This window comes from Nilaparvata lugens, chromosome 7, assembly GCF_014356525.2.
Source record: "Nilaparvata lugens isolate BPH chromosome 7, ASM1435652v1, whole genome shotgun sequence".
In the NCBI taxonomy this organism is placed as follows: Eukaryota; Metazoa; Arthropoda; class Insecta; order Hemiptera; family Delphacidae; genus Nilaparvata; species Nilaparvata lugens.
Window position 1 is genome coordinate 48317550 of NC_052510.1, and position 26377 is coordinate 48343926.

The following is a 26377-nucleotide window of genomic DNA, read 5'->3' on the forward strand; positions in this document are numbered from 1 at the left end:
AAGCATTGGCTAGAGTTGTGTCGGGAGTATGAGGTAGATTGGCCGGATTCATTGGAACAAAGAGATAGGTGGGTTGAGATAGGTCAGCTCCTGATTGATAAGATACGGGAAAGATTTAGGAGCGAATGGATAGGCAGGGCTCACTTTGCTCACTTCCACTCAGTGTACGCAGCTTTAAACAAAGATGAGACTTTAATAAGAGATTACATCAATGATAGTAATAAACGGCACTTCATTAGTATTATTTTCAAAACTAGAGGAGCCCTATTACCACTCAACTTCAGGCTGGAAAGACAGGAAGGCACTTATAGATGCTCCATGTGTAATAGTAATGAGTACGAGGATATATTTCATTTTGTAGGTACATGTAAAATTTTGGCAGAAATAAGAAAAAAATGGTTTAATCAATGGTTATTGGAAAGGACAGAGGTAATAGAGTATTTGAATGGTAAAAGTTGGAGGAATCTAGTGGGATATGTGAAAGCTGCATTAAAGTACAGAGGGGAAATAATAAATGAGTTCAATTACTGATTTATACCAGAAAAATAAGTTGTATAATTGCGAATATTAATTCAGAATAAGAAATTAGGTATATTATTTTGATTTCATGCTTTCGATAATATTATAACGCAAGCCTTGCCACATTGTTTGTTTGTATTGTTCATTGATCAATTAATTAATTGTGTAGGCTGTTCAAGATATTATAATTTATTGCTCGTTTTCTATTGATCACCAAAAGTTTACAGTGGTTATTGCTTTTTTTCTCTCTCTCAACTTCGGCTGACGGCAGAAAATGCCAAGCTAAATGAACTTAGAACACTTATTGATATCATCAAGTGATACTATTATTTATTATAGGTATAGATTTAATATCAATACTGCTATAATATTGTCTTGTAAATAAAGTTCTTTTCTTTCTTTCTTTCTTCATTGTGAGTTATTATTTCATCCTTCTTCCTACTATACGAATGAATATTCACATTAAAATTATTTTACCACTCAAAGTCGTTGTCACGTAAAACTTTCGCCCGTATACCGACTTTACAGGCAACCATGCAATTTTTTTCTAAGCTTAAGCTTATTGAAACAAAACGAAATTCAAAAAATACTTGTGATATTGTGAATATAAAAGAATGGAGATGAGTGTTCTCCACGTGATTATCATTTTTACGTAATTCACATCTTAGCCTACTGGTGATAAATTATTATTAAAGTAAGTGGAGTGTGTATAAGCTTTTAGTATGTAATGACATCTATCAATATCATTTCCAGCTCAATACAGGAATAATTATGATACTTGAGAAATTAAAAATAAACTTCAACACAGTATCTGTCAAAAACTTCAACTTCAAAATCACAAAAACTGAGAATAACTTGGCAAAAGCTTCACATTTCAGTAGGTTCACTAGTAATTGTGCCTTGTTTTCTCAATCCAATCAGAAAAATTATAATAATATAATTATTGACTAATTGGAACTATTATAGATCCAATCTAGTCCCTATAATATATCCAATTTATATTATTCATATGTGTAATTCAATTCAATTATCTCCATTCATTTATATACTCACGTGCATAAGAGTGCCGTTCCTTGTCCATGCTAGTTTAGGATTACCAGTTATCGCTTTGCAAGTTAATGTCACTTGTTCACCAACAACCACATCATTGCTTTTCTTCAGAACTTCCACTTTTGGATCTTCATGGACGCTGAGGTGGAATCGACTTTTTCCAACGCCAACTGTAAATCACAAAACGTTCTTGTTAAAGACAATCTTGTCCAGTTCGTCTTGAGATCTATATGCTACCTCTTTTTTATGCATTATTTGTAATAGTGAATGTATGAATGAGGGAGGAAAATAGTTAATTGCATGATTGTGATACATGTTAAAAATAGGTCATAAATTCTGACGAGTAAAAGGTGTCCCAGTTCAGATGGTTTGGAGTTGGTGTTGCTGCATATAAATTATCAATGGTAAATCAAAGTAAAATATGCATCTAGGCTACTATGATTTCAAAAGTAGGTGTATATCATAATAGAAAAGATAGGATGAGATAAAATGAAGTTATCTTTTCTTTATGAAATCATTTTATGATTAACTAAAGTCCAAATTGAGAGAACATGAGTTATAAGTAAAACATCCAATTCTACATTCATATCCTTCAATTTCCAAGTTTCGCCATGTTTAGGCAAACCAGTATTGTAGAAAAATTAAAGTTCTGAATAAAATAAATTATGTTAACACAAATTTAAATATTCTCACCTGACGTTTCAGCGTTGCATACATAGATTCCAGAGTCTTCTACTTCGGTGTAGGCAAAGAAAAGGCTGTTATTTTCAAAGACTCCAATTCTCTCTTCCTTATAATCTGCCAGAGAAGGAAATTTTATATCTCAACTCAGAAAGAACATTATAATTTGTTGCAGATTGCGCTTACCAGCTAGATCGTTTGCATTGGGATTGGCTAGTTTGAGCCAAGTGACAGTGTAAGGCAGGTCACTGCTGACTATGCATCCCATAGTCACTTCATCCCCCGCTCTCACGACACCATGCCCTGCAGAACTGCCAGCAACCACTACTGGGATACCACCTATCATCACACATCATTTTCATTTCAATACAATCAACTTTTCTCTAAAACATAAAATAATTTGACAGCAATATTGAAGGTTGTTTATAATTGTTATATAATTATTATATCGTTACACGACCACGGTGACAAAACGACTTGACGGATCCAAACGGTTCAGGAGTCTATGGAACCGTCATGAAACAAGACAAGTAAAAATTTTTGAAAATTTAGAAAAAATTGATCCGTTCAAAAGTTATAGCAAAAATAAATTGCTTTTTGTGTAGTTGAGAAGTTGATATTGTGGTAATTATTCATATTAAATGAAAAAGACTAAGGAATTGTCAAAAACCACAGATTTATTGATGCTTAGAAAGACCGGTTTCGGTTATTACACCATTATCAGATAAACGTTTATCAGAGATTGACAATGGTGTAATAACCGAAACCGGTCTTTCTAAGTATCAATAAATCTGTGGTTTTTGACAATTTCTTAGTCTTTTTCATTAAAAATTAAATTGGATACCACCATGGTCAGTCAATTTAACGTTCTACTGCCAAATCAACCCCATACTGGTTGACCCTATACACAAATCTGCTCTATACCTTATACACAAATTAATTTGTGCCTTCTTTTCAATGCGGCTTGCGCCAAAACAATGTCTGTAAGCGTTCCTATCAGTGCAGATCATTATTATGCATGCCATTTATCACGTTCTAGTTAAAGATTTCTAATATTTAAAACTACGGGAGATATTCTCATGCATGCGAATATTTTAATTGAAAATAATGATTGTTAGCTTACACCATTTACTGAGACAAACCTTTCACAGTCACCTTTAATGTTTTGTAGCTTCTACCAATTTCATTCATGGCTCTAATAATGTATATTCCTTGATCATTCTTCGAAACATTTTTTATTTCATAGGTGGTATTGGCACTGTGTCTGTAATAATGAAAGAAAATTAATTTTCAATGAGTTCAAAAATGAGTAGTGTGGGTCGCCTAGCAAGCATATTATAAAAATTAAATTGTAATCATCATACATGTATTAAAAATGAAAAGATGGGTTTTTTAAATGAAAATATAAATTGGAGAACCTACATGATTTGTAAGAACCTTCTGATAAACTTTGACAAGATTTCATAAATACTGTGCGCGAAACAAATTTCTATTATTATTGTATCTGACAAGGTGAACAGTAAATTCGTTTTCAAGTATTTTAACTTAATAGCCTACTATCAAAAATGAATAGGCCTTTCTCACATTTTCACTGAATCCAAATAAAGTTGGAATTCAAATTATCTATTTTTATTGATGTTGATGTTTTGAGTGGAAATGAGGATTAAAGTTTTATACCTTATAAAATTAATGGCTCCTTGCCATTTGAATTATTCATTTCATTGTACCAGATTTCTATGACTAGTATTGTGAGTTTATGAAATATTCAGTTTTTCTGACCAAGGTAGATCACTCCCAACGTTAGTAGACAGTCTGTCTACTAAATTTGGATCAATCCTACTTCAGATTCTCATTTCATCATTACAAAATGTATTCAGAAACAGAAAAAGATGCTATCCATACAAGTACCTAACTACAATATGATAAGCTTAAGCTTATACCATCAAAATATTACGGGGAAAAAGAGTTCTGCTAAATTTATTATTTTATGTTGTTCAAGATTCCTAATTTTTTTAAAATAAAAACGTTAGATACTTACGGAAAAAATTGTTCTGGTCCCAATTTCACTCCATTCTTATGCCAGTCAACTTTGAACGGCAAATACGATTTAACAAAACCGCTTAGGACTGCATTCCCATTAGCATACACCTCCACTTCATTACTGTTGACAACGATTACTGGCTTTTCTGCAAAAAATCATTAAAAGCATAAACTAATAATAATATCATAGCTGATATCAAAATAATTACAGTCTACAATCTAAATGTACATAGAAATCAATGTCATTTGGCTTTCGTATTTCACTTTCTATAATGAAGATAACAACACTACACACAGTTAAATAACTAGGTTTGGAGTTGAGAAAAACATTAAAATATTGGTTCAGAAATTCTCACCTTCTTTGGCAGGGCTCACAGCTGTAGGTGTTATTCTCCTAAAAGGATGTCCATCACTAGTTACACCATGAACCTATACAACATAATAATAATAATTTTATATTATTAAAAAATGCAACTAAATGGCAGGCTTCTTGTACATAGCAAATTTATTCATAGACATTTTCGGAAGGAATGGAATGCAAAGAAACAGGCTTACAGGATTATATCATCCGTCTTTTCTTTTGGAACACATCATAATATAGACATAAGCAGCATATTCCAATTGTTACCTTACTAATTAAAAAATGTCAATTATTGTAATCTGAAGCATTAATTTTAGATAAACCATACATATGGTACATATGTATATATGCATATATGGTAATGTTTTTCAAGGTTCAATTATAAATGAACTAATATATATGAAATTTCACTCAACAACACTCATGGATTTTTTCCATATTGGAAAAACACAGTTTTAAAATAAAACTATGTTTTTTCAATGTTATATTATCCTTTTAAATATTATATTAAGTCATTCAAAGTTTCATTCAATCACATAAATGTTACATTATCCTTAAAAATGTTAAATCAGTGTTTAAATTGATCAATTCAAGCAACATAATGCACAATTCAAGCGCAATTCGATAAACACTGTCGTACACATAGGTAACAAACTGGGATTGATTATAAACAAACCATATGAATTAGAATAATTGTGTTGATGGATTAATGTAAAAGAAATGGGATTTGAAGGTATTTTGAGTTAGAGACCGATAAACTCACGTGTATATAGAAGAAGTCTTCCGGTGGAGTGAACGGTTTAGTTTTGTAAAGACCATTGTACTCCTCGATGGGAACTAGTGGAAGAATCTGATACACTTTGCCATTAATTCCTGTCAGTTGAACACTCTTGAAGTCATTCAAGTCTTCAGGGTCAGTCGTCCAAACTAGAAGATTAGTAACAGAACCTGAAAATAAAAATATGATTAATTTTCCATTCATTTATTTATTGAAAAAAACAAAGTAAGCTACAACGATTTTATAACACTTGAACAATTTATTTTTTATTGGTTTTTCTAGTTCAAAGAACAACTTTGAAATTGTCTTAGCCTTAGTCTTTGAAATTGCCTTGAACTACAAACGTCATTAGTTGAGTTGAAGTTCAATCGATGCTTTGCCGTAGGAAAAAATATAGTAGAATTATGTAACAGAGTCTGATTTTATTAGAAACGAATCCAGGGAAGAAGAATTTTAGCTCCTTGGATTAATTTGTCAAGCCTCCAGGAATAAAAAATCGGCAAAAATCAATATATATTTCATATTTTCCCCGCAAATTGCATGCAAAATTTATTATTGTTGTATTTTATTCTTTTGATTAATTGCATTTTTGTTGTCATTAATCACGGTTGAATTTAATGGATAGCAAACCAATGTTAATCAGGTGCTCTCTTAGATATGTGAAACTCACTATTGAGCTCTAGTAAATATTTTTTAATGCTTTCTAAAGCTGCGTACACATATACGCGCCTCCAACCCTCACCGAGCACGCTACGCCCTCGTTCCTCCATCGCACCGCAGTCGCTCCGCCCCCGCTCTGCAGTCGCACCCCATCATGAACGTTACGGAAGATGTTAGATCTTCTCGCGTTCCCCGGTCGAACCACTCTACTTGCTCCCCGGTCGATCATCAATCGCTCTGCTGGAGTGACGTTCGGTTTGCGGAGCAGAGCGAAAGTCTGGACGCACCTTTAGAATTCGAAAATATGATGTAACAGCCGTCAGGCTCGCTTCGCTCGCCATATCCGCCTAGCATGGGGGCTCCGCCCCCTGGACCCCCGACTAGATCGTCCAAAAATGAGATCAGCGGGCACGCTACGCTCGCCTGCATTTTTCATTTGAGCATGCTTCATTCCATCAGAAAGTCAAAGTACTGAGAAAATGCAGAAAAGCTGAGAAAAACGCTGATTTTGGGCGTATCTTTGGATAATTTAAGTTCCTTATAACACAACATTATTACACCCTAGCTTAGCTTCTGTACTGAATTTGAACAATTTCTGTTCATTTGTTCTCGAGAAATCTGAGAAAAAGAAAAAAAAAAACGCTGGAAAACGCAGATTTTGGGCGTATCTTTGACGTTATTGCAAATTCCTTCTATCACAACATTATTACACCCTAGCTGAGCTTCTGTACTAAATTTGAACATTTTCTGGTCATTTGTTCTCGATAAAGATGTGAAAACGCTAAAAAACGCAGATTTTGGACATATCTATGGAAAATTTTTCAAAATCCGTTCTTAGTGCGCCTCTAAAGGGCCAACTGAACATACCTACCAAATTTGAACGTTTTTGGTCCGGTAGATTTTTAGTTCTGCGAGTGAGTGAGTGAGTCAGTCAGTCAGTGAGTGAGTGCCATTTCGCTTTTATATGTATATATATATAGATAATAGAGGTGGAAAGTAATAGTCGACGTAGCATACCTTTAAAGGGTCGAGCGACGGTGTAAGCAGGATTAATGGTGGGCTGTTTGGAAAAGCCGTAGCCAAAGTCAGAACTGCTCAGTCCGGTGGTTCGAACGGTGAACTGGGAATCACTGTCAACGTCGACTTGCAACGTCCAAATACCAGGGTCAGGTTCCTGAAATTTACAATAATCTTCAAATACTGAATTTTCAAGATTATTCAAATCATATCGAATGTTTTTATTGTCGTTCACAACTATACCATGTATTGACAAAGTCATGAAAACGGAGCATAGTCCTTAGTCTAAAGCTGAGGTGAATAAAAACGTTATATATATATATATATATATATTATATATATATATATATATATATATATATAACATAAAATAAAATATATTTATATATATTTAAACATAAAATAAAATAAAACAATAAAAATTAACACCAGGACAGACAATAAAATTTGGAATTGAATAACAGAATTGATTGATTGAACAAATATGACACCTATACCAGATCAGCACTTCCAATACTTAACACTAAATAATTATATCTGGATGCTCGAAGAATTCCTCAATGTCATAGAAAGGATTTTCACTCAGCCAAATATCAAATTTATTAAGAAAAGTCTTATCATCATATTCAACTGATATTTCTGTTTCTCTGAACAATTTTCTATTAACTCTGTAATTGTTCTCTGAATACTATTAATTGTTTGAATACCAGGTAATGCTAAGCAGAATACAGTTCTCAAACTACCATGCATGAAGCTACTCACATTGGCATCAAATAATTTTATAGGGAAATTAAATACCCTATTATTAGTAGATACATTAATAAGAGATATATGAAGAGTGAAATCGTGCTCTTTCATAAACTGATATTTTTTTAGTATTTCATTTCTTTGAAATATTTATTTATTTATTCACAATATCACATCGGAAACAACAGGTGTTGTTTCCCAAATATGTTTCCAATAAGTACAACACAACATAAGTTATTACTTCCAATAATAACACAACAATAAGTACAGTATATAGTTTGATCAAAACAAAAAAATATATACTAAAACTAATGTTTGAAAAGAAAAAAAATAATACTTAGAAAACGACTTCTAAAACATTCGTTAATAGAGTTAAAGGTGAAAATTATCAATAAAGATGATGAGAGAGCATGCAGTCTCATATGAATGATAAGATGAGGATGATAATGATAACTTCCAGCAAAGAACTTTGAAAATAAGGGGTAAGTGAGAATAAAATGAGTTTGAATGTGCAAATAAAGAAAAATTAAAGTCAAAAGAGTGATACTTTTTTAATGATAGATATATTTGAGAAAATTATGGCTGCTGATTGTAAATTCAGTTATTCTGATTCTCTCTCAGAAGCATGGTTATTGTGCGCTTAAAACTTAATGGGCCATCCGTCCACCCGACAGCCAAGTCCGTTCAACAATCTTGGCATGTGGCTGTGGTTGACATGACAATCTTGGCATATTGTGCATGTTAACTTGATTGAGCTGTAACTTTGTACTTGTATTTGTATGACTTGTCCGTGAGCAAATAAAATGATTATTTATTCATTTAAATTTCAAATCATTTATAATATTCATAGTTGTTTCTTATTTAATGAATCTCATGAAATTTCCAAGTTATCTTGAATACAGAATAAGTAATTTATCAACAAAAATGTCTTAATTTACCTCAAGGGTGTACCTTGATGAACAATAACCAAGCAAGTCAATTTGTGAGAAAAATGTTGGTTGAATTACAATCAGGAACAAATAATAGAGGCAACCACGGCATTCAGATGAAAATTCTTATTCTATATACCGTTGAGGCAACCTACTCCAGAACTAACTTATAAATTTGAATCCAGTAAACTTACATATAAATTAGAAACCAGAAAAGAGAAATTGAAGTAAAACTAGCATATGATTTATGAATTTGAGTCCAGAAGAGAGAAATTGAAGTAAAAAAACTAATGTCGGTACGGTATGTGTTATTCAAAATAATAGACTACTGGCTACCTGTTGGGGCTATATGAACATTTCTTGAAAAATAAATGTCAATTTCTTGTCAATAATGATTTATTATCACTATCACAACTGAAATTATTAAAATTCTATAAATATTATCTTGTAATAATATTATTCAGTAAGTTTATATGTATCGATGTAGTGTTATATTTGGACAATTTATTTTATGAAATTGGGATGAAAAGAAGTTTTGGACTGTAGTCTGTTTCTTTGTCCTTAAGTTGATTGTAAATAAATAAATAAATATCATATCGATATAATGATTGGCTCATTTTTTCCCTTGATTATTGGTTATTTTGTATAACTAATATGTTTATGATTTTTTTTTGTGGAAATAAAATTGAATTGAATTGAATAATAAAAAATTAACATGTCATAATTTTGTTTGAGGACAACACGATTTTTCAGCCTATTTACAATTGGAACTCGTGTAATGAGACAATAGAAATGAGATTTATGAGTACACAGTACTGGTGATAATATGCGGAATTGAGCGTAATTTATTATACGAACCTCATTAACATCAGTTTTGTTCAGATGATAAACTTGACCTGAACTAGTGGCGGCAATCTTATGATACACCAAATACCCCGGATGCTTCGGATTACCACAATCTCCAGTCATTACAAAAACCACCTACAACATCATCGAATTAATAAATCAGTATATAATAAAAGAACATAACTTTTGAACTAATAGATAAGGATAATCACAGTTATCATCGAAATAAACAATGAAACAATTCAATTTCAAGATCTAGTTGAAATCTAACATTACGGCTTGGTTTGATAAAAATTCAGTTGGAAATTATGCGTATTTGATCACTCATGCATTTGGAAAAATTGAGGTACATAGCTTCTCATGATGGCATATGAACATGAATAGCCATTAAGTATATTGTGTGCATATTATCATAGCCACCTCTAATACAAGGCCCCGGCCTACGATATTGCAACGTCGCAGTGTAGGCCTAGAATCTAATACATGATTGGTGAAAAAGATAAGCTGATCTTTTTCACCAATCATGTATTAGATTCTAGGCCTACACTGCGACGTTGCAATATCGTAGGCCGGGGCCTTGTATTAGAGGTGGCTATGATATTATTCATCAATCTAAATACTTATATACTGTACAAAATTATAATCAATCATTTGATCAATACGAGTCTCATAGATATAGAACCTTTTGGAAATGCATTTGGAAAAATTGAGGTGCTTAGCTTCTCATGATGGCATATGAACATGAATAGCCATTAAGTATATTGTGTGCATATTATCATAGCCACCTCTAATACAAGGCCCCGGCCTACGATATTGCAACGACGCAGTGTAGGCCTAGAATCTAATACATGATTGGTGAAAAAGATGAGCTGGTATTTTTAAAAATCTTTTTCACCAATCATGTATTAGATTCTAGACCTACACTGCGACGTTGTAATATCGTAGGCTGGGGCCTTGTATTAGAGGTGGCTACGATATTATTCATCAATCTAAATACTTATATACTGTACAAAACTATAATCAATCATTTGATCAATACGAGAATCTCATAGATATAGAACCTTAAAATAATATTTGAACTCGAAGGGGAAACTAAATCGATGCCAGATGTGATTGGATAAGTGTATCGTACTTCATACAGGAAATCAGGTTACATTTGAAAATTCATTCATTAAATTACGATATAAGAGTATGAATGACATTGTTTTGCTGCAGTTTTTAGAAGTCTTATCTACTATTCCTGACATAGAGATGACCCGGGAGTTTCCGTCAATGACAAATTATTTTTCCAATTTTAAAAAAGTTTGAATTTTCTTGCTTTGAACCGGTTATTGAATCCAGTTAATAGATCTCTCTGAGTCGATGGTGTTAATAATAATAAGCAGCATGTAACAATGAAAAAAGGAATTATTAATATAAATCATTCACACAACATTCACATGTTGTGTGAATTCCTTTCATGTTGAATACAATTAATGTATTCATTGATCAGTCCGATTGTTTTTCAATTTTTTGGATCATATGAGTGAAATTAATCACATAAATAATGAATAATGCTGATTTATGCTATTTCCAAACACAAATAAAAAAGGAACTCACACCAAGGTTTTTCATTCAAGAATCTATATCATACTATTTTTTCAAAATAAATGTATAAATTCAATCCATTCAAAACAATAATTCTAAGGAGATTTTCCAATCACTAGAATCAAAGAAAATATCAATCAAAGCAAGAACAGTTATACATTTTTTATGCGATACTTATTGGGAACTAAATATTAGTCCTATCACAATTTTGTTAATATCGTTTCAATTCGATATTCCGATATTTTAGAACTTTATTCGATATATTGATAAATTCTACATAACAAAAATAATTAGAAATGTACTCTTACTGATTCGCAGTGAAGTTTTTTGGAATGAAATATTATCATTTATTATTATTACAAATATTTAATTGGACCAATTCATTGTGTAATCCCCTATTATTAATATACCGTAGATAGAATTCCCCTTTCCTGTGACCTATTTCAACGGAAAATTCAATATATTCTAATGAAAAGATTGAAATAGGCTACGGGAAATAGGGAATCACTGAAGTCAAAGAAGTCAATCAAAGAGTATTCTAATAAGATTTTATATTTCAATTTGATAGATTATTGTATTATTTAATGAAAAGACGAAATTAAAATTGTTGATTTGATAATCGAATGGAATTGTTGTTCATAAATTATATTCAATTTTATTCTATTTTGAGACGTATTTTTAATTTTATTTTATGAAATGCACTCCATGCAGCTGCAACTCGATGCAATTGCAGTTAAAATACTAAATTAGAATGTATGAATTTTTTTGCATTTATAAATTATTTTATCAACGAATATTGATTATTTAATATGTTATATATTCCGTTTTCGATTTGTTGTTGATCTAGCTAGATGTCACACATATTTCTGTGCATGTTTTGTAAGCAAACAAAAAAAGGTAATGCAAGGAAATGTAATAATGTGTAGTGGTACTATTCTAGTATCTTTGTTGATTTACTATATCTATTATTTTGCCTACTATTATTTTACTCTCTATTTCCTTCCATTTTATCACTTTCTGCTTCTAGGAACTCTCCCCCATTCACAGACGAATAGTCTTCTTGGGGATCCCACTTTTCAATTGTTTTCTATTGTTAGAATCTAAAAAAAATGTAATTTACCTTCATTCTATTATTTTATTGTAACTAAAGTATTTCGCATAATATAATTGTAAAATATTAAATTATTTTTTATTTGCACTAAGTTTTGTAATTTCATGTGGGAATGAATTGAATTGAATTCAAATTTATTTCCATAAAATACATTTCAACTATACATCACAATTTGAAATGGATTACAATCAATTCAAATAAACAATATTCCTCACTAAATAAAGATAAATTAAACAATAATAGTATTAATAGTATCAATAGTTCTATTCCTAAATAGTAAAAATTATAATGTGCAATCAAGCTGAATGGATTGAGGATTATTTTATCATTGCATTATTATTGAAAAAACAATATAGATGGATTTTGAAAGCAATGAAGATGGAATTTGATTTGATTTTGATGAGAGTGTACCTTTGACAACTTCTCCTGCACGAGGGGAAGGACCTCGTCGACCAGAGCATGGTCCTTGGCACTGGCATCTGTGAAGACGTAGATGTAGGAGTAAGGGCGACTCGTCTCCAGGGCGAGCTTGACGGCGTGGATGGACATCTCGGGGCAATCGGAACCGCCAAACACCTGAATGGCGTTCAGCTGCTGCATCAGATAGGCGTGGTCTGTGGTCACTGTCACCGGACCTATGTCTGCGAATGTCAAAAACCAATCAGAGTTTATTAGAAATTAAATTTATTTATTCATATGGATTTTATCCGCAGAGAGATCCTTTTGCCTTGCCGTATTACCCAATGTCATTTCCTATATACACTCAGGTTTATAGGTTATGTATTGGGTTCAATACAATTTTCTCAATAAAAATTTTCACTTTCACTTTCTGAGTTCTAGAAATTGAATGAATTATCTTTATCAATAATAGAGTATAAATGTTAAACTACCGTATGTAAGAACGGCGAGTCAACATATTAAATACTCAATTATTGAATCAAGTATTTAAGTACCTAGGGCTACTTGATGGAGATTACTGAGATATTGCAATTATTCAAATGCTAATGAATTAATTATTGTTATTAAACGAAAATCCAAATTAAATTATGTAATTCACCCCGAAGGCTTCTGCTACTGCAAATATTGACAACAGGGTAAACAGCTAGATGGAAATGTTTGAGTAGTAGCGCTCATCGAATTTCCATCTAGCTGTTTACTCTGTTGTCAATATTTGCAGTAGCAGAAGTCTTCGGGGTGAATTACAGCATTTAATTTGGAGCTCCGTTTAATAATAATAAGGGCTACTTGAATTGTTTTATTATTATATGAATAACTAAAGTACCATTTTTATACTTAGGTACCCTTCTTTTAATGGCATAAGTGCTCAAAACTAGTTGTGTTTATATGAAGAAGTAAAAAAGGGTACTAGTAAATTCTTATTATCTTTATCAAATTTATTAATCTTTACATAAATTTATCTAGAACTTTTTGACAAAAGAAACAATTCTTAAGTGCAGTATTGAATAGTACTCATAAATCTTAAATTACAAATAAATTTATCGATTTATCAAAAAGGCAATATTGATTCAATTCTAGTTTCCTAAAATTCTCATTTTTCTAGTACATGGATAACCATAGTTGGAAAACCCTTCAAACTTCCCTTTTTTCACACCACAGTTCTTAATTGTTATTATTGTTTTGCATGTATTTATTTGCTTATTTTTAGTGTATTTTGTGAGTAGATGATTGAATTAATTGAAATTATTTTTACCATGGAAAAAAATCATTCTAGATTAATTCGAGTTATAACAATGAATCACGTTTAGAAAGACTAATTGTTATGATGAGAATGGAATTTCAAAATGATATCTGTGCTTTGATTTTGTTCGATGATATCAAGTTTTGACTGGATGATAGCATAGAGAAACAATAGCGTAAGTAGATATCCCATGGTATAGGGCGTTTATGTCGCAAACTTTTACTGTTATCTCAAGCCGATAGTTCACGTAGTTCTTTCACATGCAGCTGTGTGACGCTGGTAGTCTCTCAAATTGTGCTGTTCATACACTCTCACCCCAACAAAACAGTAAAAATTGACAATAATTATCGACAGCATTCGGCTTCAGATAACAGTAAAAAGTTGCGACATAAACGCCCTATACCATGGGATATCTACTTATGCCATCGTTTCTCTATGATGATAGCCAGTCATAAATGTAGAATACTGGTAGTGAAAGAAAATTATTTCATTGTGAGATGCTAAGAGTCTAATAAAGAGGAGCCAAAAGCCAAGATATTCAAGAGTTGGGCCTAGTAATAGAGCAATGTTAATCATTCTAAGAACGGTAAGAATTGAGTCACCATATTTTAATTAATAATAATCCAAATTTGCCAATTTTGCTTATTACATTCAGATTAGGTAATTAGGTACATTCCAGAGTGTAGGCCTAATGAATTTTATTCTAATTGAGATTTAGGGAATTCTATATTTCAGTTCCAGGGGAAACAGTTGTCCATCTCCTGAATGAATATGCACTTTCTTTCAGTTTCAACAGGAGAGTAGAAGGATTAATAACAACAGTACCGGTACTGAAAGTGTAGCATCATAATGTGAGATTTTATTAATGTAGTGACAATAAAAACTGTATCTATTTCATAACCTAGTTGTAGTATTCTAACAACCATGCAGGCTATGTATATATTCTATTCAATTATCAACATTTCGAACTTGTTTCACATCACATTTGCAACTTATGAATATCTCTCCATCACTTTTATTGATTTTCAAATATTGCAATCTACGTAAATTGATAAATCAGATACTAGAAGGATTCTAGGAGCAATAGAGTTCATGAAATATGATGTAAATGATTGCAATCTACGTAAATTGATAGATCAGATACTAGAAGGAATCTAGGAGCAATAGAGTTTATGAAATATGATTTAGTTCTAAATTTATCACTGACAACATGATTAAATGGGTGGTGACTGGTAACAGAATAATTATTTCCATTCACATAGAAAAATCAACGCTCCCCCTATTTTTTCAATCCTTCAAAAGCTTGAAATGTGGATGCTGTTTTTAATACACAATCTTTTTAGAATACAGGGAAACGCGAAACTTCTTCATGAGGTTGACAGACAACATTATTTTTCAAATGCATGCTGACTATGCAATGAAGCACTTACTTGGATCTTGAAAGGGCACCAGCACATAGTTATAGATTGGTTTGTCAGGCCGCTCCAGCATGGCGTTAAGGATTTTGGCAGCACCTTCCCGCACCTGAACCAGGTCGTCCCACATAGATCCCGTCGCATCAAACACAAACGCCAGACTCACACCTGAATCCTCCTTCTCTAACGCATCCTGGTCACTTCCCTGCTCCACCACGTCCTGAGGGGCGTCGTTCAGGAGTCTCATCTCTGAGGAATTTGTTGATTTTGAGCTCGAGGTAGACGCAATAGTTGTGGAAGGGTTGCTGATTTCGGTTGAGCTCTCAGACGATGTTTTAGGAGCCACATCTTCTTTCTGAACAGAAATGATGGTGGAAACTGGAGTTGAAGTGAATTCCAAATTTAATTCAACTGATTTGTTGCTTTGATCTAGATGGGTTGAGAGAGCATGGGTCTTATCTATAGTTTCTAAAATTGAATCTACAAAGTTTTCAGATTTATTCTCATGAGGCTCATTCTCCTCTACTACTGTATTGTCTGTTATACTCCCACTGAGTAGTAATTCACTCTCATTACTCATATTTCCATCCTTATCTTCCATTTTCATCACTCTTCTTTCATCCTTCAAGTGAAAATTATTTTCTTCAATACTCAAATTTCTGATTCCACTTTCTACTTCAATAATTTTCTGTTCATTCGCCTTCTCAAAATCCTTTAATTCCTGGTTTCCTGCAACTCCACCTTCTGCGATTTCTTCTTGAGCAGTATTATCAAACAGACCTGAATCTTCTTTCTCCCTCCCACCTTTTATAAGTTTACTCCACAAATCATCATCCTCCAGCCCTTCATCCAGATGATACTGAGCATTAGGATCATCGTTTAGGGTTCGATCGTCGAAAAATATATGAGTTTTGATACCAGTAGTAGTTCTATCATCGATTCCAGAATTAACTAAAGGAAGCGATGCTGTTGGATCATTCATAGCTCCTTCAATACCTTGGTTGTCATTATCCTGACCCTTCCCAGATCTTCCTGAGTCAACCTCTTCATCACTTGTTTTTGAATTTGCATTAGAATTTGAATATATTTTGTCCAAAACATCTACAGACACTCCTCTATTTTCGCTTTTAATATTTGAAATTTCCTTACTTTCTGACTGGACTACATTATTAGTATTTACCAATGTATGCTGTTTTCCTTCCAGTTGTGTATCAGATTTTTCATCATGTTTGGACGAATCATAATCATAAAACATTTTCAAAAGTGTTCCTGTAGTAAATTTTATCAAGTTGTTGAAAATCCCTTCATTATCCTCTTCATTTTTCAGAGAAATACTCCCATCAACTCCTTCCTGTTCAGATACATTCAAAGTTGATTTTTCACTATCATTTCCCCGGTTGTCTGAATACTGATGGAACTGATCTTCACTTATGACACTATAACTAGCAACACTATCATCCTTCGAGCCTAATAAAATCTTGTCTTCGGCTCGATCAATGTTTGTTAATAAGGCACTGTCACTCTCACTTAGCGATACGTTACCCGCATTATTAACGACCCTATCAAAGGCACTCGCGCCGTGATTAAACGACAGAATCACGCATTGGAGGAGAATCACGAACCGCCAGGCGCGGTGACGCATCTTGACTGAACTGACGGACGGCGTACGTCCTTCTCTCAAGACGTCCCGGTTAACACTGAACTGAAAACTGAACTGTCCGTCTTCCAAGCGCCACTCCACTCACACATCTGGACCAACAGTGTTACCACCACCCCACCACTCCATCATCACCCTCTTGTCACTCCTCATTTCATCTTCTACCTTTCCACCATGCTCTTCATTTTGATGTCCCAACTTTTCCACCCTGTTATTTTATGTTCACGTCGGAATGCTTCTTTGATTTGATGCATTTTATTGCTAGGGTACAGATTGCTGGATGACATATGCTGTGCGAATAATTGGATAGCTAGTTCAATAGTACACAGTAGGTACTATCGCAATTAACGATAGTCTACAGCAGATTCAATGCTTCATATTTATTATTTTACAAAGGCGACTTTCTAGAAGTATTTTAAGCCTAGGTGATGATGATGATGATGGGACGAATGATAATCATAATGCAATGAAGGTAGAGTTATGAATGAATAAAAATTATAGGTTATGTTATCCACTTCATATATTTTTAAGGTACTTAGTATCTCGTATACTAGATTTCAATCGTACTTTTCCTAAATATTCTCTACATATTAGAACAGCTCCATATTATCATGAAGAAGAATAATTCATCTCTTGATGAGTGGCCATTACACAACAAGGGGATGAGTTTTGAGATCGCAATTGGAGAATTTATTCTATCATCTTTTCATAATTTTTATCATTATTTCCTATAGATATCCTCTTCAATATTCATCCTTTCTTCTCAAATACAAGTAAGGATTCAAGTAAAGGCCGCTGAAGTAGCAAAAAGTCTCACAACATTGCTATTTAATATGTTGATGAAAATTATCACTTTAGCATTAACTTGTAAATATATTTTTGTTTACTTATACAGTATACTATATGGAATGGAAATGATTTTATCAATGTTACAATCAAAACTTTCTCATTTATTAAATAATTATAACCAATATTATTGAAAAGCGGTATAAGGATTTAACATTAAAGTCTTATTTTTCAATGTGATGATACATTTCTACAGACAAAACTTTACAACATACTACAACATAATTAATTCAACATATTTTATCCAAGAAAGTAGGTAATATTTGTTGAATTCAAGAGTTCTAGACGTTTGTGGATCTGTGATTCAGAAATATATATTTTAAATCATCCGAAAGACTATTTTATTCAAAAAATAAGAGTAAAGTGAGCTTATAAACGGTACCTAATTTGAATAAATTTGCCGAGAATAAGATAAGAACTTGAATAAGATGCCAAAATAGTATACCACAAGAGTCTTCGACACAAAAACATGGGTGTGGGTCATTATATTGGAACAAATTATTCTTGTTTGCATAGAATATTAAAGAGCTACAAATCTCTTCAATCTCATTTATAAGCAGTACTCGTGGGTTGAGAATGTAACTTGATGCACGGTTATGTAGGCGAGTAATAATATAAGTAGATTGAACGAGATTCAGATGCATATACCAGGTTTGTGTTCTGTACTTGGCACGCGTCTATAGGCCTAAAAAACCTCTTTTGGAATAAGTTCTGGAATGTGGAATCGGTAGGATAAACTAAATAGATACAGTAGTTGAATAGGCTATTGGAATTAATGAATAGATAAAACTATAAGACCATTAATTTTCTATTAATCAAGACTATTACTACCGATAGTGAATTATTTTTTAATTTGAAATTATGAAGTATAACATATCACTTATTGATAACATTTCTTAGATTCATCTATTCACAAACAACAAACTGATTAGTGTCTCTAGCTTCCAATCCTCAAAAAGGAATTCGATCCATTTATCTATTTGAAATATAGATTCTACAAAATGGGAATACAAATGTAAAAATTCATTCACTAAACCCATATTTTTTAATAGGCTATTGGAATTAATGAATTGATAAAACCAATAATTTTCTATCAATCAAGACTATTACTAACGATAGTGATTTTTTTTAATTTGGAATTATGAAGTGTAACATATCACTTGATGAAATTTCTTAGATTTATCTATTCAGAAACAAAACTGATTAGTATTTCAAGCTTCCAATCCTAAAAAAAGGAATTCGATCTATTAATATATTTGAAATTTACATGATTTTACAAAATGGGAATACAAAAGTAAAACGTTTTTCACTGAAACCCACATTTTCAAATTAAATGTTTACAATTTAAGGAGTAGCTAGCTACAAAGTATACCATTTGCGATAAATAATAAAGTGAAAGGATTTCTCAGAAATCCATTTGTTGATGAGTTTTCTATTGTCAGATGACGTTTCATTTTGAATAAAGAACTTGTATGATTTTCCCAGAAATCCCTTTTTGGTGATAAGTTCTCTGATATGACGTTTCAATTGGATAATAGCCTATGCTCAGTAATTTGTTCACAATATTATGTGTTATTAATCATAATTAATGTACACGGCAAGCTTACCAAATTTAGTGATTTGCCCGAGCAAATAAATAATTGATCTGCCTGATTGACCCATAGCATTGAATGAACTGTTTCATAACGAAATCCTTATCAGTAAGGTCAGTCGGGAAACGGAATGGACATCATTATAAATAATCGATCACTTTTATTAATAAACCTTTCAGTTGGTTTCCTATCACCCTTCATTTCACTGTCATATACGCGTATTTTCCATATTGCTGAACTATGGAAATTAGAAGCTTGTGTGTAAAAAGTCACAAATACAGAGACCGCAGAAAATAGACGGCATGAAATAAATAAATAATTCAAGTTGAAGAAATTCGATCTTGGATAAATTTGAGTACCGTAGTGAATGAGATTTCATAATTTTGATTAGTCTTGGGATGAATTAATTTTCTATAATCCACTTGGTAATTATTCAGTGGGTAGGCCTAGTTGTGGATGAAAAATATCAATGAAGTTCCACGAATTATTTATAATTGGCAAAATAGTAATTTTAAATGATTTGACGGGTTAAAATAGAAATAAAAATTATTGATAGGGCTTACAACAAGAATATACCCAGCCAACACACAATATCCAATGGATATCCCACATGACCAAATATGTCTTTAGACTTGGAAGATATCCTCTGGATATCTAAAGGATATTCGCAGTGGATACCCGGTGATCTCCAATTATGCTATTCGTTATTTTAGTTGAGTGATTGACTTGAAAATATGAAATTCATATTAATTAAGTTATGTAGTTTTCATATAAAAATGCAATTGCATTCACAAAATTGATAAATTATTTTCTTGATATCAATAGAAACTATACACTTAAGACTATTATCTCTCATGGACGTGATACTTTGTAGAATCAAATGGCAAAAATACTAAACAGTCCGTAGATATTAAAAACTTTTTTTTCCATGCGATGAACTTTAATTTTACATTCTTAGTGAAATTTCAAGTAACTTCTCCTTCGATTTTTATAATTATAAATAGATAATAGAGTATTTTTGTAGTGAGAAGAGTGTGATTTTCAAATATTAATTCACTCTTGCCACTGATGATGGTTGAGAAGCCAATGAAGACATAAACGACTCCATCATATTTTTCATCAAGATCTAAATTTTGAAGAGGACCCTGTGTGTTTGTCTTTGTTTAGAATATAGATCAGTCTAGATAACTTTGAATGCATGGAAAAACAATCAAGAAGTTCCGTAAGATTCAGAGAGCTCAGACAACAATCAAAAAATAAAAAAGATGAGGAAGAGGTCACACTTAATACGATTTGGAGCCGACGATTCTTTTTTTAGCTGTATTTTTATAAGAAGTCCTCTGATTATTTCCTTTTCAACACTTCTTCATCACTCATTCATCTTTCCAGCCTCCTTTTACTTTGCTTCCCAAGATAGGAACGTGTCCAAGTTCAAGAATAGCCTCACAACTCAAAACACATCGTCTATTATTTGCTTACTTCAGAATAAAACAAGTGTCGAGCCACAGCAAAAAGAATCTATTCACCTCTAAAAAAACTTCTGTTTTCCATGTCTACCAAGAGTTATTGTTTATAGTAGCCTACTATAAAAACCTCTTGAAAAAACTTCGATTTTTTTGTCCACCAAGAGTTTATAGTAGCCTGCTATAAAAATAGCTCTTGGTAGGTAGACAAAAAAGATAATAGTAGACGTACGTTATAATCAACAAACAATAATAAGAGGTTGGCTGACGACAAAGACTGTATTTAAATAACGAGTTGTTAATTAATTATGGGAAGTGTGATCCTTTCAATTTTCTGTAGCCGCAAGCCTTCATTTAGAACGGAGCATCTTGAGTAGATCTGCTCTTCGATAAAGATTGGTCTCGTTCACTTGGAAATTATTTATGATCCGTAGCTAAGAATTTCTTGGTTTACAATATGGTGATTGACTCGTGTCTATTCCGAAAATATGTTAATATAAGGAGTGTTTATTCCTATAGATTTGGAAGAAAAATAGCACAAGGACTACCTTATTATTTTAATCGAACAATGTTATTACATTAGTGTCATTTGTATCGTAAATAAATGAATAAATAAACGAAATAAGTAAGAACTCAAAATTATATAAAAAATTGATATCACAATTGTTAACTTTGGTAGGTTAATAAAAATAGATTCATGTCTTTAGTGTAACTTAAATTTTTGTATATTTTCGATGGTAAAAAAGAAAGTTTTGGAATAAACTTTCGGGTGATATTGCATAACTGATTATCATAGAATATTTTCATTAAATTATTCATATTATAGGTAATATTTTTGCTTATCAAATACCAACCAAAATGTACAAACTTCTCCGTTTTGTACAGGATTTTTAGAAAATCTGCAGATCGATTTCCAACTGTGAGTTTTTTTGTAAAGGACGCTTCGAAATAGTCGTGAAACTGACCTGAGCGGATGTGTGGGGAAGCAAATTTATCTACAGATAAAACTTTGAAAGACTACAAACAAAGATAAACGTGAGGCTATCGTATGTCGCTGGCTGTAAGGCCTGAACAAACCCAATGGTAGTTGAGCGATTTTTTCTTAAGGGCCGTTTTTATTGACACAGCCTTTTTTCTGTGCTTGTATTTCGGAGGGAAGAAATCGATGCTTGTCAAGATAACACCAATAACCCGACTCCCAAGTCTATGCTCACGAACACCTGGAATATATTATTCTTTTGTGGGACACCTTAAATCGTTTCTATAATCTTAATGGTTACGTCTTACGAGTTGAAAAATAATACTATTCTCGCTAATTGCTAACCAGGTTTTTTTTTAGTTAAAAAACTTTTTCTCCGCAGAAATTCTAAAATATTTCTACAGTAACACAATCTTCGTGAATTAGAAGCTGTAACACCCGTTTCATGTCTAATCTTGCTTGTAATGTTTGAAGCTTGTTTATTTTATTACCCATTCTGAAGATTTGAACACTTTTTGAAGAGAATTTACCAAGTATCGGGTGTTGAACAATAATGTTTGAATTCGATCCTAAGATTTCTACTGTGGTTCTACGACCTCAGAAGCATTAATTATATTCTTATTCATATTCATGTTCTTTCATTCTTGTTCATATTCTTACACCCCGACTTCATAGAGAAACTGAATTATGGGTAAATTTCACAATGTTCTCTGATGATGATGGGGAAAGTGAAGTGCTGGAGTATTTTGAAAAAAAATCTGGTGTGGCGCACTCACACAACTTTCCTTGCCGTTATGAAAATTGTTCACGCGCATCTCAAGTCTACTGTTCAAAGATCTGAGCCAGCTGGTGACAGGACAATAACGCTGGAGACACACGAGGTCTGCTATCTCTTCATAGTGAATGATTAAATAGAATCAACAGTTGCCAACAGTTTGCAATAATTAAATAATCACCTTTTTTAAATTTCGAGCTTATTTTCAATTTTAGGTGAAAATGTTACTGAACATTAATTGTAGAGATTTTTATGCTCAATTTTTTCCACTTGATTTTATTTTTTGTTTAAATTGTATCTGAAGCCTGATAATTGAGAATCTAAAATCATACTTTGCATAGATGGGGCGGAGCCCCTGAATTTTTTACAGATATGGGACTTGTGGCAGTTGATAGAGCTTATCAATGACTATTTCAGGTATAGATTTGATCAAAATCGTTGGAGCTGTTTTCGAGAAAATCGCGAAAAAACCGGTTTTTGAAAACATTTTCGCCATTTTAAAGAATTGAATTTGATCGAAATTGTTCGTGTCGGATCCTTATAGTGTAAGGACCTTAAGTTCCAAATTTCAAGTCATTCCGTTAATTGGGAGATGAGATATCGTGTACACAGACGCTCATTTATATACACACACATACAGACCAATACCCAAAAACCACTTTTTTGGACTCAGGGGACCTTGAAACATATAGAAATTGTGGTACCTTAAATTTTTCGGAAAACAATACTTTCCTTACCTATAGGGCAAGGAAAGTAAAAAAGTTCCATTGGTCACTTTCGAGATAAACTTCAAAAATATCAAATCCATTCTCTTAGCATCTTTCTCATACGGTATTGAATTGAAGCAACTCGTCAAAGCATCAAGTCTTTTTTGCCCCAATCCAACAATCCAAATCAATCTTCATTAGAATAATTGAAGAATTCAGTGGTCTACTTTGCCGACAGGATTTTAGCTCCTTTTAAAATATGCTTTGATGAAAGCAAAAGGAGAGAGGGCAATATGCATCCATTCCTCCCCCCTGCTCTGAGTAATAATTATGGGAGGGGGGGGAAGATGCCTTGCTCCCTCAGTCAGCGATACTGCATGTTCATTATCAACTATAAAAAATCAAAACATGCACTTGACGTTTTAATAAGAGTGATTGATTTCTAGAATCGAAATTGAATATTCAGATACTTATGACTCTGATCATATACATGAAATATTGCTCATCAAACAGAAGAGCTGAGTAAGTTGTTCGCAGTTTTTTACACCAGTTCGATAACGTCATTCATTTAAAGCTTCTCACTGATAATTGAGTTTGACCATGTGTTGTCCGTCTTACTTATACCAGAAAAAACAGTGTTGAATGGCTGAGATGTGAAGACGTGGAGTGGTTCAATAACAGTAATTGATTGCAGTGATATGTTTGCAGTTGAAGAACTGACACTTCGCTCCCTATTAATGGAGTCACTCTATGAGCGAACCTCTGTCATGAGGATGACGATGGTTAATTGAGACATTCATTAAAACTGATGGAGACATTAAACATGTAACTTATAAAAGGAAGCATCTGATAAGAGGTAGCATTGAGAATGCTGATGCAATTTATCCTGGGGAAAAATAAAATGAAAGAGTCATTTACGTAGGCTACTTTACAATCAGTCAGCGAGGATTCACTTGGTTAAAGTATTCATTTAGAAATAATTTTGCAATTTCATCGATTTTATATCCAACAGAAGATTAATTTATTTATTTATGGATACAATTACAGATCATTCTATGGATATATGATTGGGAAAGAACAACAGGTTTACCCCCAAAAACTATTCTACTCACAATTTTTTCTAAATTTGTTTATAACTTTTGATAGTTGATGGGCTAGGTTTTTTTTAATTTGCTGCAATTCCACTGATAACTACAATACTCGCACAACAAATAACAAATAAAAACTTGAGTTAAACGAAAAACTAGAGCCTATTTCATGACTCAATAAATTTTATAAATTCAAATATATTAAATAATATATCGATAGTATTGGTTCTCTATAATTACACATAACAATATTTATAGATAGAGACCTAGAATTTATTATAGTGATGTGGAGAAATGCTACACTGGTTATAGATTACCACACCAATCATAGGGACTTTGAAGATAGTTCATGTCTCCATGGTGAAAAACTATTTTGGGTTATTTTTATCAACAAAAGAAATTTGGTTGCACATTTTTCTAGAGTTTCCTGTTTCTTCAATGTTGTTTTCCATCACAAACTGCTAATTAATCACTTTTTGCTATTAGAAAAAACGACTAGCAGTCAGATATTTTACAATAAATGAATTAATCACTCACTGTGACAACGAGATCTTTCGGCAGGTTCGCCATCTTCTTGGTTGTACTCATAGACAAGTAGAAGGATAGGGTGGCAATTTTTAGTGTGCTGTTGGTGTCTATTGGATTAGTGTCTGTTGGTGTCTATTGGGTTTGTGGCGGAGAAGGTAATCAAAGAGGATGTGGGATTTGAAGTTGGTTTGTTCGTTTAATATACATTGTAAATTGCTTTTAAATTGGGTGTACATTTCAAATTGTTCTATTGTGTCTAATTCCTGTTTCCTCATATTCAGGATTGCGCTCTTCAGGCCTAAACGTCTGGTAAAGTTTTTAAGAATTACCCTTAGTCACAATACGAATTCGCATCCATATTTGTGAGCTATATGTGCTATTCCATTAAAATTTATTATTGTGCTATAAAAATAATGGAAGGCTACAAAAAAATGAAGTTTGAAATCAGTTTGGATGCATCCAAAATAAAACCAATTCAACTTCAAACGATTTTTTGTAAATACACAACAAAAATATTGAATCAAACCTTCACACATAATGTTCAACCAACAATCAACGAATTCAAAATGTAGGTTGAAAAGAACGTATCTAGACTTGGGAAAATTTAACTAAGAACATGCAGAGAATTAACGTAAATAACAATGCTATATACCTATAATTCAACAAATAGAATACCGTAACTAATTAAAATAATTCAATTGATAGAAAATCAAAAGACAAGTTTTGACTCATGCATCATGAGGCAATGATAAAAATATTAGTACCTATTCATTAAAAATAAAAATACTACAGCATACAAAAAAGAACAGTAAATTCCAACAAACAATACACGAAACAGATACTCCAGTAATTAATTGCAGTTTAAACTATTTTTACAGTATAATTAGCAAAATAGAACGCTTTATTGTCAAACCACACAGTAATTACAAGTAGCAGCAACAAAAAAATACATTCAAAGCCTACATAATGTAAATTCATGCAACTTGCTACATAAGATCTTAAATAATAGAATAGTCTGAAATAAGTGTACGAGTCTAGTACCTACTATATTAAAATGTATATCAATAGTTCACTCAAGGAAAAACACCAACAGATGAAACAGTTCAAAAGATAATGCACGCAAACAACAACAAATAAAAACATTATAGCACATAAGTTCTGTTGGAAACTTCTAATAAATAAATATTGGTTCGATGATATTGACAGTCCACACGATTTGAAAAATTAAGCCAGCAAACAGCTGCAAATGAAAAATATACAAACACTCAAGTCCTGCCGAAAAAAGTCCAAGAATCCACTACA

At 32.4% G+C, this 26377-nt stretch overlaps 1 protein-coding gene across 1 annotated transcript in view; it reads right to left on the bottom strand.

Moving 5' to 3' along the window:
• The window catches only part of LOC111052975 (hemicentin-1-like), a 54310-nt gene extending 37087 nt beyond the window's left edge, over nt 1-17223 (bottom strand). The window contains exons 1-11 of the mRNA XM_039431959.1: nt 15456-17223; nt 12738-12967; nt 9526-9763; nt 7107-7385; nt 5415-5599; nt 4647-4719; nt 4289-4436; nt 3393-3514; nt 2436-2589; nt 2372-2394; nt 1573-1739 (exon numbers count right to left, since the gene is read on the bottom strand). Of these exons, the coding sequence (XP_039287893.1) occupies nt 1573-1739; nt 2372-2394; nt 2436-2589; nt 3393-3514; nt 4289-4436; nt 4647-4719; nt 5415-5599; nt 7107-7385; nt 9526-9763; nt 12738-12967; nt 15456-17082 (3246 nt within the window). The 5' untranslated portion in view covers nt 17083-17223. The remainder of the gene's footprint in view (nt 1-1572; nt 1740-2371; nt 2395-2435; nt 2590-3392; nt 3515-4288; nt 4437-4646; nt 4720-5414; nt 5600-7106; nt 7386-9525; nt 9764-12737; nt 12968-15455) is intronic.
• Nucleotides 17224-26377: the final 9154 nt, after the last annotated feature.